The sequence below is a fragment of the Panthera leo genome, chromosome E3, assembly GCF_018350215.1.
Source record: "Panthera leo isolate Ple1 chromosome E3, P.leo_Ple1_pat1.1, whole genome shotgun sequence".
NCBI classification, from domain to species: domain Eukaryota; kingdom Metazoa; phylum Chordata; class Mammalia; order Carnivora; family Felidae; genus Panthera; species Panthera leo.
The window spans coordinates 606,909-625,359 of NC_056694.1; the positions used below are offsets into that span (position 1 = coordinate 606,909).

General features: G+C 55.3%; 1 protein-coding gene across 7 annotated transcripts in view; it reads left to right on the forward strand.

Annotated features, from left to right (window-relative positions):
• SUN1 (Sad1 and UNC84 domain containing 1) overlaps positions 1–17,635 on the forward strand; it is a 54,589-nt gene extending 36,954 nt beyond the window's left edge. For all 7 annotated transcript variants that reach the window (XM_042921193.1, XM_042921195.1, XM_042921197.1 and 4 more), the window contains 10 exons: positions 50–226; positions 2,931–3,017; positions 4,153–4,196; positions 5,858–5,993; positions 7,671–7,922; positions 8,382–8,466; positions 11,228–11,343; positions 13,690–13,857; positions 15,470–15,562; positions 15,965–17,635. In XM_042921193.1, coding sequence (XP_042777127.1) covers positions 50–226; positions 2,931–3,017; positions 4,153–4,196; positions 5,858–5,993; positions 7,671–7,922; positions 8,382–8,466; positions 11,228–11,343; positions 13,690–13,857; positions 15,470–15,562; positions 15,965–16,078 — 1,272 coding nt within the window. In that variant the 3' untranslated portion in view covers positions 16,079–17,635. The remainder of the gene's footprint in view (positions 1–49; positions 227–2,930; positions 3,018–4,152; positions 4,197–5,857; positions 5,994–7,670; positions 7,923–8,381; positions 8,467–11,227; positions 11,344–13,689; positions 13,858–15,469; positions 15,563–15,964) is intronic.
• The last annotated feature ends 816 nt before the right edge of the window (positions 17,636–18,451 follow it).

Below are 18,451 nucleotides of genomic sequence, written 5' to 3' on the forward strand. Positions count from 1 at the left end.
CGTAGTTCCCCATTTGTGTCGCGGTTGGAACTTGCTGTCCCTGTTGTAGGGCGGCGGCGAGGCTTTCTCCCGGCGTCCGGTGAGCGAGGTGGAAAGGCAGGTGGCCTCGTTGTCTGGACAGTGTCACGGCCACGACGAGAAGCTCCGAGAGCTGGCAGCTGTGCTTCGGAGACTGCAGGCGCGGGTGGACCAGATGGACGGAGACGGCGGCGGGACCCTGTCCCCGGTTAGAAGAGCGGTGGGGCGGCCTTCAGGGGCCACACGTGCTGGCGGACTGTCGGGCTCTGAGGTCGTGCCCAGCAGTTCCCCAGGGTCTGTTCTCTTCGTGGGGATGAAGAGTGGGAGAGGCACGGAGGGGACAGGTGGCCGTGCCAGTCGGTCGTTGGGAGCCGTGTGCTGTCCCCTGACTGGGAGCTCCGGCGGGCAGCGCGGAGATCTCGTGCCCGGGTACCCCGCTCTGCAGGTGGCTCCTGGCCTGCGTTTTAATCTGAAAATGGCCTGTCACAATTCAGTGACGTTTCATCTCAGTAGGGATTTGCTTTGCACTTCCTGTCAACACTGATTTGAAAAGTTCAAGTCTGATGTAAAATGTCTCGAGGTCATCAAGCGGTTAAGAGTAGCTGCTTCTCTGTCCGGAACCCTGAAGAGAGTCTTGTTTATTTGGTATATTCTCAAGGAGAGACCTGTCAGTCCACTCTCCCCACGGCTGATGTTTATTTTCTTAGGTTCCAACATGCGTGTTTATTCAGTGTTTAGATACTTTGGATTGAAATCTTTCAAATACGGGTTGCCCCTTGCCCTAACAACCTGCTGTTCCCTCACGTCTCTGGTCTCGACCAAGAGCCCCCTCCCCACTCAGCACCAGAGTCAAGGCGTGAGCCCATCTCCCCTCCCTCACTGGTGCCGCTGGCCTCCAGCCTGGGCACCCCCAAGGCCCTGCGCAGAACCTGGTCCTGCCGTGTCCCTGGGCAAGCCTGCCTCTTGTCTCTAAGTGCCAGCACCCCCACACTTGGCCTCGGGGGAGCACTGCCCACCCCATGGCCCCGCCCACCACCTTCCCCACCCACCTTTCAAGTCCCTGTCTTCTCACACCTGATGGGGACCAAAAGGAATGTTAGTGGAGTGAATGACCCTTTTCTCAACTCTGGTTTGGCCTGAGGAACATCACTAGTTTTCATTGTGATGTGTTGATAGCATGGGAGGACGCTCAGGTGACAGGGCACAGTTTGCACCTTCTCTGCACGGTCCCCGCTTGCCCCCAGCGTGCCCCCCACCTTGCCCACCGCTTGTCCCCCCGCTTGTTCCCGGCTTACCCCCGCTTGCCACCAGTGTGCCCCCCAGCTTGTCCCCAACTTGCCCCCAGCTTATCTCCTGCTTGCCCCCCAGCTTGCCCCCAGCTTGTCCCCCAGCTTGTCCCCACTTGCCCCCAGCGTGCTCCCCAGCTTGTCCCCAACTTGCCCCCAGCTTATCCCCTGCTTGTCCCCGCTTGCCCCCTGCCAGTCCCCAACTTGCCCCCCAGCTTATCCCCCGCTTGCCCCAGCTTGTCCCCCGTTTGCCCACAGCGTGCCCCCCGCTTGCCCCCAGCTTGTCCCTTGCTTGACCCCCAGCTTGTCCCTGCTTGTCCCCCACCTTGCCCCCCATTTGTCCCCCGCTTGCCCCCAGCATGCCCCCCAGCTTGCCCCCGCTTGCCCACAGCGCGTCCCCCCAGCTTGTCCCCCAGTGTGTCTCCCACTTGCCCCCCACTTGTCCCCAGCCTTGTCCCCAGCTTGTCCCCCAGCTTGCCCCCCAGCTTGCCATGCTTGGAGTGTTTGTACCTGCTCAAGGACCATTGGCGTCCTTCGTTGATTCCTCAGTCGTTGCTTATTTTTTGTTTTCTTGACCATAAAGTTGGGATGACTTCAGTCACGTCCCGCCGGCACAGTTATGACTGGTCTGTTCTTGTTGGCCAGGTGAGAACTTTGTAGACGGAAAGGGTGAGCGGGAACTTGGCCCGTTTTTTGCAGACAGGACGGGAATAGTGGGCAGGGTTGAAGCGCGTCCGTCTCGAGGGAGATGCCGGTTTGAAAAATAAAATAGCTGCACTGGATCCGTGATGCACCACCTACGGCAGTCCAGCTGTCCCCGCGGGCGGAACGCTTGTGGGTGAGCAGAGTCAGATCGGGTAGCACGTGGTCCTAGCTGGGGCAGCCCGAAATCCTGTCCCCACCGCGGGGGCGAGAGGACCGTGAAGCCCTTAAGAAAACGGTGGCGAGCTCCTTTGCCTATGGTTTCGTTCCTTCTCTTGTGGAGAAAAGAAACGGTAGCTAAAAGCAACAAAGCCGCAAACAAACCCAAGAATCCGTTTTAGTGTACTACAAATGACCAAATTTTATGCCTCCTGGGCTCGTCTTATTAAGCTTAGGTTATGAGTCAGCGTACGTGCAGATTTGCCCGGTTTGTCTCACGCCGTTTCCAGTATTTACCTGTGTGCAGTGTGAAATGCAGTCTCCTGGGGCTCACCTGTGCTGGAAAACTCTCCTCATCTGACGCGACTGTCTCCCGTGTCTTGTGTTGTGAGCGCGGAAGAGAGTTCACCTGCGCCGCGCTTTGTCCCTTTCCTCCCGGCTGCGCTCTGCAGCCAGGTCACGTGTGGCGCCCGGCCGTGTGGCGCACACCGGGAGCGGCTCACACGGCAGGGGCTGTCCGTGCAGCGTCCCCTGAGAGTCGCCAGGCGCCCACACGTTCGCTCGCATCTGGAGAAGTGGGACTGTGTCGAGCTCCGGGGTTCGGGGGGGGGGGGTGAGGGCCCTGAGGGACCCTAGGGTGCCAGGCCGTGACCGGGCGCCCTCGAGTGTTTGGGGCTCTGCACGGAAACGACTGCCAGGTCTCGGCTGCTTGTTGGCGCCCCTGTACCATGCGCTCACTGTTGTTCCTTTCCGACCCTTTCCAAGACTGACTCCGTGACCTTCCGCCGGGAGCACGAATCGCGAATCTCAAACCTAGAGGACGTTCTTGGAAAGCTGACACAAAAATCCGAGGTTTGCATTCTCGACCTTTCACTCGCGGCCCCAGCAGTGAGAGGACATCGGGGTCGGCCCCGGCTGTCCCGCTCCTCAGCCTTTAAAGGGCCTCTTTAGGGGGCTTGCTGTCGTCCTTTGTAAAACTGAAGAATCTTTCTCACTGTTGCCTCCCACCCCTGGTAGCTCCCTTTCGTCGCGTTAGCGTGTCCGCCTCACGGACTCCGAGGTATCTGAGGGGGCCCTGAGCTCAGGTGGCAGCGGGGGGACCGAGCCGTGGCCGGCTCTCCAGCTTCCAGGGCCCCTCTTCCTTCTCCATGTCCCACAGCCTCCGCCAGAGCGACTGTGTCTGACAGACCAGATTAATTTTCTGGCGGAAGAGCCGTTATTATCAGGTATTGGTGAAGGCAGAGGAGGGAGGCCGGGATGTCTGCACTGATCTGAGCCAGCGAGACCATGGGGCGCTCAGATTCAGGGCCAGCGGGCGCCTTCGGACCCAGCGTGGGCCGTGGTGCGGCCCTGGGGGTCTTGGGGCAGCTGCCGTGTTCCTGCCCAGGGGAGCCAGGCGAGCTCAGGTCACCCGCTGACCAGGGTCTCTGTGGCACTGAGGAGAGGCGGGCAGCCGGAGAAGGAAGCGAGAGGGCAGGGACGGCCTCCGCTTCGCTCTGTGCCGGGAGGACGCCCGCCTCCGTTCGGTTACAGTTTGAAGAGGCGCAGTTCTCGACTCGCTGTGGTCTCGTTAGCGCCTGCGTCTCTGAACGGACCCTGTTCACCATCACATCTTTGTGTGTGTATTTGTCATTTCCTTATCCTGCCACGTTCAGAAAAGACTTGCCAGAGGTGGTGGCAGTGTTCCACTCCTTGTCCTGGGTGCTGGTTACGGGAGCTGCTTGTTTGGAAAATCCATCAGGCTGTCCCATGTGACGGGCACCGCTCTCTGAATACACATTGTGTGTGTGTGAATAGTTTTCTTTGAAAAAATAAACATCCCTCCCCTGCCAGCTAGCAGGCAGGTCTGGGCTTTGAACTAAAGGGAAAACTCACAGATAAATATATGTAGTTTCATATGGAAACACGTGGTTAATTGAGTGTCTGATCTATGAAATGCTAGTATGTAACTCTTGTATTTAAACAGATTTCTTTCTCTCACTTTTAGGCCATCCAGAAGGAATTAGAACAGACCAAGCTGAGAACAGCTAGGTAGGATAATTTTGAATAAATTAAAATTTTGTCTTCGGTGTTTCCTTGTTGTGTGGGACAGAGCGGTCATTGACAGGACCCCGTGTGCACCTCTAGTTACTGGGCTTTGTGGGTGAACACATTCCCACGGCGTCTTGGTGGGCGACCCTTGGCGGCACGGACGACAGAGAGGCTCCCTGCGGGGCCCCGGTAGGAGGTGGGCTTCTGGGCCTGGACGCGCACCACCTCAGCAGCTTCTCCTGCGGGCCGCCCCTGGCCGTCCAGGACCGCCCTTTTGTAAGAGGCCTTCTCACATACAGGACGGGGGCGCTGTGCCACACCTCTGGGCTGTGTTTTGGCCGCCTAAACAGCCCTGTCCCCAAGCAGTTTCTGGGGGCGTGCTGTTGGGGTCCTCACTGCTCCGGCCTTTTCTCTGGCACCTTTATCGGCTCCCCTGGATTCTTCTGGAAGTACGCCATTCCCTTCCCTTGATACGCTCGAAGCTGCACATCGTTTTCCGCACCCTCCAATTTTATCCATGTGGGCCCTGTGCACACCCCCCCCCCCCAATTTGTGTTTGTGACACGACACCTGTGCCCTTCTGTCCCTCCTGTCACTCCTGTGGCTCCACGTGGGGGACCAGACGATGAGTTCTAACTTTGCACCTTCCTGTCTCTGGCTCTTAGATCCCGTATCACTATTTTAGACCCCATATATCCTTCCGTCAGGATGGATATGAGTGTTAACAGCACGTCTTAATTCCCTTTCAGAGCCTGTATTTCCACAAGAAGGTTTGTTGCTATGCCGATATGTGGATGCTAAAATGGTTTTCCCGGACTCTCCTGCCCGGAGACATGTAGTGTTGGTGGCTTACCAACCACAGCTGCCTCTAAGCAAATACGATATCACAATATTTTGCGTCATAATGTACAATTTCTACATAAAAATAGGAATTACTAAGACAAACTCTGAAGCCGTACGTTTTTCAGTTCAGTTAACCTGTTCCATTAGCATGAAAATTTCATGTTCAACATTGTAATGGTTGTTGATAAACTTGTCTGATTTTAGATGTCTTTTTTATAGTTTTGAGGAGATAGATACAGGTTTTATTTTTATTATTATTTATTTATTTATTTATTTATTTATTATTCTTTTAACGTCTGTTTATTTTTGAGGGAGAGAGAGTGCCTGATGGCGAGCAGGGCAGGGGCAGAGGGGGAGGGAGACACAGAATCCGAAGCTGTGCTGACAGCTCAGAGCCCAACGTGGGGCTCGAACTCACGGACCGCGAGATCATGACCTGAGCTGAAGTCTGACCCTTAACTGAGCCACCCAGGCGCCCCTATTTATTTCTTTAGAGATGTGGGTTTTAAGTACTAAGTAGTTTTGAGAGCTTTCTCCTGCTACTGACAGCCGCTGGGAGTAAGTAGCATGTGTTAGACATCTTACCTGAACACCGGGGCACGTTTGTGTGTTCATGCATGCACTGCTGTGGAAGAAGGTCTCTTTGGGATTTGACTTGAAACTTCTAAGTTTCCATGTTAAGGTGGGACAGGTCGCTGTGTTTACAGTATTGACTTGTCTGTGGGGTTGTGGGTCCCTCCACGTGTTTATCGCACGCGTTTACTTTAAGCGTGTGCGACTGGGGACGCCTGACTTCCTTCCTCCTCCCGATTTCCCAGCAGGCTTGAGGAAGAGCCGCACCTCCTTTCCATGGTTAAGCAGCTGGAACTGGAGCTGGGTCATCTGAGATCAGAATTGTCCACGTGGCAGCATTTGAAAACCAGTTGTGAGGAAGTCAGCACGATACACGGAAAGGCAAGTTGTAAAATGTTTTATCGTAGAAAATAAACACTATAGTTGAACTTTTATGTTCATGAACTTCAACTTTCTTTAGAACTTTCATTATATCTTAAGTTATTTACTTAGGTACGTGTTTATTTACTTTGAGAGAGCATGCAGAGGAGGGGCAGAGAGGATCCCGAGCAGGCCCCATACAGTCAGTACAGTGCAGTGCAGAGCCCGATGCAAGGCTTCGTCCCACGAACCGTGAATGAGATCAGAGTCTGAGCTGAAGTCAAGAGTCGGACGCTTAACCGCATGAGTCACCCTACATCTGCAGTTTTAAACCTTTAAGATAGCATTTAACATTTAACATAAAATAGTTAATATTCAGCTCTCCTGGAATTTCCTCTAGCACATTAGCACCTAGGTGTGCGTCTGTCCACACTTTGTGTGCAGATGGCCACGTGCCAATGTTGGTTTGGCGGCAGGCCATTTTGTACGTCTTTTCACCGGAGTAGATTCACACGGCACTCCGATGCTTAGCTTCCTGTTGCCACATCTCCCGGTGATGTTTCAGGCCCCAGTTTCTTTGTGCAAAAGAGGAAATCCAGACATTTGTGCTGCATGAAAATGGAAAAAGAAACATTTGAATGGCAAAAGCTATCGTAAGTCAGAGTCGGACAGTAGATTGGGAAAAAGTGTCTGCGACACAGTTGATGAAATCATCTCTGCTCTGCAAAGAGCTCCTGGCATTGGCCACAGCAAAGACAGTGGGGACGTGGGCAAAGCACGTGAGCGGGTCACTCGTTTCCACTCCTCGGGTTTGCAGACGAAAGTGAACACCTGTCCTTCGGCCCTCAAAGTGGCCGCGAGAGGCAGGACGGACCCCCCCCCACCCCCCCCCCCCCCCCAGCACTGACTCGGGGAGACGGCTTCCTTGTGGCTGGTGGGACTGGGTCCCTCCGCCCTCGTGGGGGAGATCTTGGGGTATCAGCCAGTTACACAGGTGCATCCTCCGAACCTGGCAGCGGCCCGCTTGGGGCCCCCGGCAGCAATGAGAGCGACAGGCAGACGGAAGCGCGGAGGCTGTGAGGAGCCTTGCAGGGTCAGTGCCGGAGGGCTCGCGGGGCTGGAGGCCGTGGCACACCTGTGGCCTGTGAACGAGGGCCGCCGCTCACGCGGGAGCAGGGCGTCCCTAGCGCGGAGCGCTGCGGAGCCGTGCGAGGGGCCAGGCGGGCCTCCCGGCCTCGCTGTGGGACTCCGTGCTTTCTCCTGTGCATCCGTCCGTGCCGCGTCCGTCACGGAGCCAGGGCGGGTAGAGCGCGAGCACGGGGGCGTGGCTGGCACGTGGAAGGTCACGCGTGTGTTGTTTACGTGACCGCTTCCTTACCGCGCCGAGGTTGCAGAGCGGGGGCTCCTTCCTCCGTACGCCGGACCCATGAGTCACTCCCCCGGCGATGCCTGCTGAGGGGCGCGTGCAGGGCGACCCCGTAGAGGAGCCTGCCTTCCCTCGGCTCTCCTGTCACGTATTCCGACGCTTTTGGAGAGCTCCTCGAGTTTAACGTGAAGGGAGAAAGTTGTCACAGTTACGTTACGGGTTTTGGAGAAGGTGTGTGGTCCTTTCGAGGTGTTAAGGTGACAGAAGTGAAGCTTTTAGATGGCTTGGTTAAAACAGTGAGCTCACGTTCTGCTTACTAATGATTTCGCCAGGTGGACGCCCAAGTCAGAGAAACTATCAAGCTCATGTTCTCCGACGAGCAAGGCGGTTCTCTGGAGTGGCTGCTACAGAGACTGTCTTCCCGGCTCGTCGGCAGGGGGGACTTGCAGGGTTTGTTGCGGGACTTGCAGCTGCAGGTGCTGGAGAGCGTCACCCGCCGCACTTCTGTGACACAGCAGGTCTCCGGCCCCGAGGCCGCACCGTCTGCTGCGAATGAGGCCGGGGCCTGTGGGATAACGGAAGCGGTAAGTGGGCAACGGGAGACGTCTGGGGCGCGTATCGTGGTGGAACTGATGGCCTGGCTACCGAGTGGGCAGATCCCGAGGTCTTACCCGACGAGGGTCCCCCGGGGACGTGGTTGTGGTCGCAGAGGTGCTCGGCGCCGTGTGGGGCGCCGAGAGGGCGCCGAGAGGGCGCCAGCTCGGCGGGCTGTGGCTGCTCTCGCCGCCGGTCAGCCGCTGCCTGGGGGCCTGGTCCCTGGAGCAGTGACCGTCGTGGCTGTGTGTGGGCCCCGGGTCGAGGGTGGTGCCGTCCCACCCCCACGTGGCGGCCCTGTGGTCTGGCGCGGGGCTGACCCTCCCCGTGCCTGTGAACTCTGCTGCAGTTAACCGAAGATGCCTTTCTAGTAAGACATCGGGCCTTCCTTTCTCTCTCGACACCTGAGCCTTGTTTGGCCCCCACTAATGCACGTTGCCTCCGTCCAGCAAGCGCGTGTCCTTGTGAACAACGCCCTGAAGCTGTATTCCCAAGATAAGACCGGCATGGTGGACTTCGCCCTGGAGTCTGGTGGTGAGTACACTGAACACGGTGGTCACCTGCTGGCGGGCTTGCGGCCGCTGCTACCTGCCCCGACTCCGTGTGGCCCCGAACCTGCTAGGACTAGGTGGTCCCCGGTGCTCTTGATTTCGCGCGTGGTCAGGTTCTCCCACAGAAGGCCGGTGTTTATGCTCACACGTCCACGGGCGTGAGCCCGTGTAACTGTGGGCATCAGCAAAGTCCCAATTTGGGGGCATTTGAGTAGCTTTTAGATTTTTGTAGCTACGTCAGAGTTTACCGCCACAGAAATATTGCTTAAGTATTTACGATCTTTTGCGTTGTAAGGTGTGTTTTTTTTTAAGTAATGAAGTACGGTAACTGATACCAGAAAAGTGGTTTTGAGACGGTTTCCGAGAGCACTCGATACGTGAACACGTGTTGTTTAGGTGTCCAGTGAGCGATGTTTAAATGCCTGCTGCGTGTGAGGACTGTTCTGCGTCCCGGCCCTACGGGAGCTGTCACTCTGTAGGGGACACAGATGACAGACAGGAAGTAGCCAGTGGTACCTGTCCGTGAAAACGGCTGCTGAATACGTAGAGCGATGGGGATGCTGTTCTGGTTCCGCAAAGAAATCAAGGAGAAAATTGTGGTCCGTTAAGTCGGGGAGGTGCTGCGTGCCCGCGTGCCCAGGCTCAGGGCCCAGGTGTATTTGGAGGAACAGAATTGCGGTTTAGTGGGGCGCCCGGTGGGCTCAGTTGGTAGATCGTGGGACTCTTGATCTCCAGGTCATGAGTTTAAACCCTGCGTTGGGCTTCATGCTTCGTGAGGCCTACTTAAAAAAGTGGAATTAAATTCAAAAAATTAACCAAGAATTTAAGAGGACTGTGGTTTGGTGAAGTGGTTCGCACGCTTCCCGTCACCTGCCTCCTCGGGGACGTTCGGGACAGCGCCTGGATCAAACACAGAGCGTCTCTGTGAAGAAATGGGCCTATGTCCATGCCACACGAGACAGGTCGAGACTCCAGGTGACATGATGTCTGTTCGGGGAAGGTTTGGCCACCATGTGTGTAAGAGAAAATCTTAGTTTTCTGAGTTTTTAAAGTTTAGGAATTGCAGACCAAGGGTTAGCAGACCAACATTTTCTCTTAGGAGGTTCTTTTTTAGAGCGAGGGTGTGCACGTGTGGTCTGGGGCAGAGGGAGAGAGAGAGAATCTTCAACAGGCTTCACCCACACGGAGCCCGACACGGGGCTCAATCCCATCGCCCTGGGACGCTCAACCGACTGCGCCACCCGGGTGCCTGACACAGAGGGTCTTGCCACGCGGTGGCCAGTGCCAGCGTCGGGGAGCCCTGCACGGCAGCAGGGACACGGTTTACCCTAACCCAGCCCTTGAGGAAACCCGAGCGACGCCCCTGGTCAGGAGCCTGGTCCCCGCTGGCCCCACTGCAGCCGCGGCCGTGACGCCGGCCGTCTGTGTCTCTGCAGCGGCGCCACGTGCTGGCCCGGAGCCTCTGTTGCCAGCAAAATCCTCGATGTTCTTCTGATGCTGAATGGGAGTCAGGAAGGCCATCGACTCTCCTGTGTGTGTATTTTGTTGAGAAGGACTGTTCTGGAATATCGTGATAAACACGTTTTTGAAATTCAGTGATCGATGAAGAAACTATTTGCAATTCTGAGACCTCAAATGCTCTTCTAAGCATTCGGCTGGGTCATCGTTTTCTTAGAAGCATAACTAATCCTTACAGATTTGTATGTCATTAATTTGGAATTTGGGCAGTTTTGATGAGGTTGAACTGAAGGTTCTGTCACCGCGCAAGGCATTTGTCGACTCTATTTTTTACAGTGTCTGTACTTAAGGACGCTTTTTGTTTTCAGCGAGGATAGGATGTTTAAAGACACAATACAAAGGTTCAGAAATTCAAGTCTGTTGATCAGTGAGGTCAGAATCACTTTCTCTTCTTGTTTGAGTTCCCAGCGCCCAGGTCCGCCCCCACAGTCAGGGGAAGCGCCCGCACGTGCGCGCCTGTGTAGGTGTCCTGAGGGGTTTGATGGACAGCCACACTCGGGAGCCACGGCCTCTTAGGATACAAGCTTCTTGGGAGCTGGTATTTGCATGTATGACGTTTTAATTTGTTGTTGTTCCCCACGCCAGCTCATGTGCCTTGCCAGCAGCATCCTGTCTGCCCTGTTTCCTGTTGAGGGGCAAACTGGACTTTTCTTTTCTTTTTTTTTTTTTTTTTTAACACTTCTTTTTTATGGAGATACAATTCACATAACCTAAGCTTCACCCTTTGAAAAGCGTCTGATGTGGCGAGTTCGTGCTCGCTGTGTCGTGCAGCCGTCTCGCTCCAGAATACTTGTGTTACTCCAAGGAGACACCTGGACCTGGTAGCACACGCCCCGCCCCGCCCCCTGCCGTTCCCTGAGCAGCTGCTGATCGAGCGTGTCCCATCGCTGTGGCCTGTCCACAGTAGGCCCTCTGAGAGCAGACGCACCTGTCAGGCAGCTCTGGTGCCTGTCGACTTGTCATTTATTTAGAAAGAGGAACAAAAGCTCGTTGAGAGTCACCGTAGTGCAGACGGGGGGGGCTTCCCTTGTGTCCCGAAGCGGCTGCAGACTCTGAATGCCCGGCTTGGCAGAAGAGGGAGCGAGCCTGGGGCCCATCATAGAGTAGACGGTTCCCTGTGGACACAGAGACCTGCCCGTGAGCCCCCGCGGCGGGGACGGGCCCCCCGTGACCGCTTTCCCGGCGGCCGGTGCAGACACCCAGGCAGCTCCGACGTCTGCTTTCAGGTGGAAGCATCCTGAGCACTCGCTGCTCGGAGACGTATGAGACCAAGACCGCACTGATCAGCCTCTTCGGGATCCCGCTCTGGTACTTCTCCCAGTCCCCCCGCGTCGTGATCCAGGTGAGCCGGCCGGCCCGGGGTCCGCGCACAGCCCCCGGCACCACCCCGATACCTCCGATCCCCTCGCCGTGCTCGCGTGCCCTCGTCCGCGAGTCTGTCCCCGCGGTCCCCACAGAGGCGATGCTCCGCTGTGGCCATGCTCACGGCCGAGGGCCTTCCCTCGGGAGACAAGCTCACGCTTTCTCGGTCTTTACAGAGGCAGAGCAGGTGGACGCGGTCGCACCTCAAGGAAGGTGCCCCCGCGGGACTGAGCCCCGGGGGCCTGGGGGGCCCGTGCTCACACAGCATTTGCGGCTGCCTCTGTCCGGCGTGTCCGCGGGCTGCCCTCAGCACACGCTGCTGCTCCGCGCCCGTTTTACACGGTCCGTCCCAAAGACTCGGGGAGGAGTTTCAACTGTATGTTGGTTTCCCTCCAGTTCTGAGATGCTGCCTTGTGTTAATGACAGTTTTGAAGAAAGGTCAAACGCTTCCTTTTGTGGGAACTGTGCACAGGATAGCTGTCTTTCGCTTGGAAACACATCCAGTCTTAGAGAATTCGTGAATTCCTGTGAACATTAAGTATCGGTAAACTTAACATTTCGGAGCTCGGGTGCTGTCCCAGTAGCCTGGCTGTGGTCTGGTGCGCGGGACCGGCTTCCCTTCAGTCCTGAGCGCGTGTCGGGCGCCGCAGCCCGTCTGGCGGGGTGCCCATCGCTGCAGGCGGGTGGACCCCACGGCGGGTGCGCACCCCCAGGCGCGGGGCGGACGGCCGCGTGCCCCTGCACCGGTTTGTGGGCGCTCCCGGGACCCCGGCAGGTGCTGCCTTGGCTGCAGGGTGGGGCCGTTTGCCATCATAACAGTTCAGAGGTCTTGATGTTCCTGTCGTCCCCCCAGTACCACACTGGCCCACGGCAGTCGTGCCCGCTCCGCCGACTGGATCGGTGGCACTCTGTGTTAGACGTGCGTGAGGAAGGGACTGCTCTGTGAGGAGCACCCACACGGGAACCTGGACGGGGAGGCTGCACGTGAGGCACTGGTGCCTGCAGACACAGGACCGGCTCCTACCTCCACAACCAAGGCAGGGCAGCCGAGAGGGTGTCCCCCAGCCCCCCAGGGCCCAGGCCCAGACCTTTTTGTAGCGGGCACAGCCAGGGCTCACTGAATGGTGCCACCCTCCAGGGTGCTGGGGAAGCTGTTCCCAGTGAGGGCACCCTCCGTGCACAGAGCTTAACCCTTGAGGTCCCAGTCCATTTGCACAGGGCAGGTACGGAGGATACATAAATCAGGAACGAGGGATCAACCAAAACTGAGTACAGGCGTGAGCAAATACACAGGTGTCGCTGTGTCTGTCCCTTCCCCTCCTGCTCCAGCTCACGAGCAGCTGCCTGCCAGGGACCCTGCCTCGTTCACTTGGTGCTTTCTGGCCAGCACAGTGCATGCACCAGGCCCCCCGTCACAGGCATGGTGGCTTCTGTCACAAAAATATCCCTACGCCTGTGTCGTTTTGTATTTTGCCAGTGTATCTTAGGGACAGCAGAGGGTAGCTGGGTCAGAGGGTAGATGCCGGGATGGGCTCTGCTGGATAGCGCCAGGTTACGGAGGGGCACGTTCTAACCGGCGTGCGTTAGAGTCAACGCTGCCCCCGGTTCAACGACAGACACTGTCAAACCCGTGCATTATTGTTGATCCTTTCGGTGAAAAAGGGTAACCATCTGTCGTTTGAGTTTGTATTTCTGTTGCTATTACGTACCATGCAGCATCTTTTCATATGTTTGAGGACCATTTAAATTTACTTCTTTTAAAAAATGAGTTTGTCTTGTCTATTTTCATTTAAGGTAATGGTTACCTTAACTTTTATGAAACTCATTAACATACTGGAGATCGTCACCCTCTGGAGTTTAAGTTGCGAAGGCCTTTCCGCATTTTGCCTTTTGATTTTGCTTATGATGGCTGTTTACCGTGTAGAAGTTTGTTTATTACTACATCGGTATTACTAGTATCTTGTCGTTGCTGTGCGTTAAGTTTCAGATTGTCAGATACGTTCTTCAGGGCTCGTTCAACCTGCAGTTGACCCTCAACGACGGGTTTGAGCTGTGCGGGTCCACTTCTGCACTGTCCTCCCCCTCATGAGCTCTGTGGTGCTGCTTCTCTCTAGTTTATTTCGTTGTAAGAGTACAGTGTATCGCCCATGCGGAAAGTGTGTTGCCCATGCAGCAAGCCCTCTGGCCGCCTGTAGGCTGTCAGTAAAGGTGCTGGGGAGCCAGAGATTATTCGTGGGGTCTTCACCGTGCAGGCAGCTAGTACCCCAGCCCCCGTGCCGTTCTGGGGTCACGTGTATTAAGTTTTTGGTTTTTGCCTTTTCCCTAGCCTGACATCTATCCAGGCAACTGCTGGGCATTCAGGGGCTCCCAGGGGTACCTCGTGGTGAGGCTGTCCATGGAGATCCACCCGACCACCTTCACTCTGGAGCACATACCAAAGACGCTGTCGCCCACGGGCAACATCACCAGCGCCCCCAAGGACTTCGCGGTCTATGTGAGTGAGCCTCGTCCGGCTCTCCCCTCCCTTCAGTTCCGGAACCTCCCTCCGATGAGCCCAGAAAAGGCTGTCGACACAAGTCTGTGTCTCCGGCCCCTGTCCCCCCATCAGTGCTCTGAGCAGGTTACATGCGGAGGGAGACGGTCCAGTCTACCTCAGGGAGGCCAGCGGGCGTGGACTGTGCTCGCTGCCCCCCGCTCTGTGGGAGTGCTGCCCTCAGGACCAGTCCCTCCAACCCGGAGAGTTCTGTGTCTAGAGAACGTTTGCCCGTTCGGCCATAAAGGCGGGCGTGACAACTATACGCTGCTGAACTTAGAGAAAACTCCCAAACACGAAAGTTGGAGAAAGAGCCCCCAGAATCCCAGCACCCAGAGAACTCGTTGTTCATATCCTGGCGTTTTCTGCCCTGTCCACTTTTTTCCCTGTAAAAGATACAGCCGAGACGGCACAGTTTGTATCTTGTGATGGCGACAAACGCTTTGTGCGCATCTTTAAATACGTGAAACACCGTCACGTAGCGAGGCGCTCGCGTACCTTTCCGCTTCTCCCGCTGTCGCCGCAGCTTCTGTGTTTGGGGCCGGCGGCCGTACCCGCGGTCCCCCTCCCCCCCCGCCCCCCGCAGACTGGACGCTCACAGTGGCACCACCGTGTACCTAGTGGCGGGGGGCGGAAGGGGGGCGTGAGCGTGCCCTGGCCAGTGCTTCGCCTCCCTGAGCCCTCTGGTCCTAACCTCCACTAGCCTGGCCGGTAAAAACGGCCTACTTGGTCTGCGTTTCTGTGTTTCACACGCATGTTTCCTCTTTTGTAGGTTCATTTTGTTTTTATTCATTTATCTTCCGGGAGTCTTAGTTTCCTTAAGCACATCTGAGCTTTTTCCACATAGAAACGCCTGTCACGCGTCCCTCTTACAGACACGCTTCCCAGTGTGCGTCCCGATGCTGCACGTAGCCACCTCTGCTCGTCCTCTGTCACTGCCCACGCTTCGCACGGAAGTCCTTTCCCGCTCTGACCCACCCTGACAGTCGCCTGTACTTCCCGCTGGCTGCTTCCTTGATGCGCCAAAATACAAACAAAATTCACCCCTTAGCCCCGTTGAGGTGCAGTTTGCTGGATCCGGCGCGTTCGCGAGGCTGTGCCGCTGCCGCGCCATCCTCACGGAACTCCGTCTTCCCAAACCGAGCCTCCGTCCCTGTTCCGCACTAGCTCCTGGCGCCCCGTCTGCCCTCGTGCGAGGCGGCCTCCCGCGGCTTCACGGCCTGCTGAGCCGCCGTCATTTTCCCGGGCTCATCCGATGCCCTGGGGCTCCGCTGTGGCGTGTGCAGCGCCGCGGGCCGGGCGGTCACAGAGGGGTGCCTGCGGTCCGTCCCTCCTCCCTTGCTAGCTTGCCGGTTCCAGCTGTGCTTTTCCCTGTCCACATCCGAGAGGAACAGTACCTCCCTCGGGGGCCTGTCGTGAGCTGTGTGGTTGTGGAACGCCCCGCATTTCCCAGGTCTTCTGGAGAAGGCCTTATTCCTGCTTTAACCTTCCCAGATCGTGTAGAAGGAGAGCAGTCTTCGTTAACGCAGTGTCGTTTTTCCATTTGTTAACGACTGTGTGGCTTTGGTCTCAGGGACTAGAAAATGAACACCAGGAGGAAGGACGGCTCCTGGGACGGTTTACATACGATCAAGACGGGGAGTCCCTCCAGATGTTCCACGCGCCGGTAAGCACTTGCGTGGCTCGGCCCAGCCCGTAGCTTCCCGGGGCCCGACCCGCACTCCGCCTGCTCTCGGCTCAGCGGGACCCCGCCGGCCTCAGCAAAGCTGCCCGGTGGGGTCCGTGGGCATCAGCCTGAGCGAGTGACCCTGAGCCTCCTGACTTTTCCCAGAGGAGCCTTCTTAGCGTATATTTGGTTCCACGTGCATGTGTCCCGTTGCTGAAGCCGAAGGTAAATCTGGGGCCCGCTAGGAGTCCCGTTTCTACCTGAGCTGCGTGTCCTAGGATACGTGACTTAGTTCATCCTCCAGCTTGACCGCTTACTCTCAAATATCACGGTCGGGAAAGTGATCAGGCTTGGGGTGTTAATGTGGATAATCGTGATTTCCTCCCCACCTTGTGATTCCAGAAGAGACCCGAGAGAGCTTTCCAGATAGTGGAACTTCGGATTTTCTCTAACTGGGGCCATCCGGAATACACGTGTCTGTATCGGTTCAGAGTCCACGGGGAACCCATCAAGTAAAGATCCTGCTGTCAGTTCTTGTACATCTTGTATATACTGGGACAGCCTGAGACACTGGAACCCTTTGTGAACCAGGGCACGTGGAGTAACAGGATACTGTCGCCCCTAAATAAACGCCACCGACTGCCACTGGGAGTGGACGCCCTGCTTGCTCTTGTGTCCACAGAAAACACTGCATGTCGAATGCGTAGTTTCACCGAGGTCTGCCAGCGACAGCCGACCTCTGTGGAGATTCCTTTGAATGTGTGGGTCACAAAGACACATGTGTTGTTTTGGGGATTTGTTTTTGAACACGAAGCTCTTGATACTTGTATTTTCTTGACATCAGGAACAAAGCAAATGAAATTAAAAGGTCGAAGTGTTTGAAGCTTTGATATTTAGCCTTTCACTGGCCCTTCTCAAGGACTTTCGGGGGCAGATCGATTTCATGTGTTTGATCCAGCACACGTTTCTTTCAGGGAAAAACCGCGTCACCGAGTTTCGGTTGTGAACTCCTTTTTTCCAGGGTAGGATTTTTCCCTTTATCCCGCACCAGGTGGGGAAATTCCTGCAATGTGTTTTTCTGCTTAGTCTGTTTTACTGTGGGCTGAAGGGGGGGTCGGGGGTCTCACATGAAAGGGGGTGGTCTGGATCTAAATGGACACATCAGTCGAGCTCTCAGGTCTCAAGGAGGCTCATCCCCCCGGGGGCTGTCCCCGAGTCTGCGCGGTGTCCGAGGGAGCCGGGACACCGGGACACCCAGGCTTGTGGGTGTCGTCCGCGTCTGGTTTGAATTTTGCTGCAGAGTTGAACACTAACCTGCTCCCTGTCTTTCCGAGTCTGAAATTTTTCCTCCACTGACGGTTATCCAAGGGGATTGTTCAGGGTAGCAAATTCATGAAACCATAACATTTTGTGGTTATACTTTTTCTCACAGTGGCACTTTCTTCCCGCCCCCAGCCGGGATTTGCCTCTTACTATGGCTGTCGGCCATTCTCAATTCCTTGAGACTCATTTTGTTTCTAGTTAATATTTAATATTTAGACTATTTTACTGAGCAGACTTTATAAATGAGATATCTGCAAGGCACTTAAAGTGTTACAGATGTTTTAAAAATTATTTAAGTTTTATTGGTTAAGACCGTTCTTTTGGTGTTCTCATAAATACTGTATTTTCAGAAAAAGAAAATGATGGTGCTGACTGGTTTTCTGAAGAGTTTTATGTATATTGCACAACAGTCCTCAGATACATAAAAACTACACAAAGTAGCATTTTTTTCACTCTTCTTAGAATTGGGACTAACTAATGCCTATGCAGTTAAGTCAGATAAAATGTATACAGATGTTTCATATATTACGGGATAAATCTATAAATCAAAATTTCCTATATAAAACTAAATTTGGGAGTTGGGTGGAAGTATTTTGAATATTTATTTTTAAAGATGCAAGATAGGACTTTGTGCGCGGTATTTTTGTAAATGCTTTTCAAAACACTTGTCTTTGGTAGTGCTGCTTTTGCTGCCACCAAATTGATAAGATGCTATTGAAATGTTTAAATAAAGAGTTTAAATTTTTAAAAGTGCATGTGATGTTTCGAATGCATAATAAATGGTGTCTTTTCTCAGTTTGCTCTGTTCCTGCCCGTGGGGTGTGGGGCGATGACGCTTGCGAGTTCTAGAGACGTCCCCTTGGGAAACGAGGTGAATTGTAGACAGGGTTGCCGGACAAGGAGAAAATCGGGAAAAAGAGGAGGTGGATCTCCTCCAAGGGACAGCTGCGTCATCAGGGCACCTGCTGCCAAAGACGGGTTTGGGACGGGAGTTCATTTTTAAGTCTGACCCGGGATTGGTTCATTCAGTCAACACCTCCTGAAATGCCTACCGCATGCGTGAGGCCCTGGGCTGAGAATCCCTAGGGAGCCAGGACAGAGCGCCTCTTCGGCGAGAGCTGAAGCCACAAGAGCTGAAGCGGCGGGAGGAAGCAGCACAGCACCTCGGTGGCGGGGCATGAGGCCTCCGCCCGGAGGGGACCCTGGAGGCCAGGACCCCCAGGGGAAGGCTGCACCTGCGTCTCCCTGACTGTCGGTTTGCGGGTTCCCACGCTGTTTTTGCCCTTCTGGAAACACTATGCCCCCTAGCAAAAATAGGTGTATACTTCGCTGTTGTGTACGTGAGACAAGTGACCGCGTACTCCACTTAACAGCGCTGTGCCTCCCTTTTTTCCATTGTGAAACATACCTGGAGATCTGTCACAAAGGAACTTTGAAGAAAATAGCAATACCATTGGGGATTTAATGGTTACTGATCTAGGGACCTTTGTTTGCATCATCTATAGGAACAATAGGTTACAAACAAGGACTCTGTAATCAACATCCTCCGGGGTCTGGAGTTGGCTG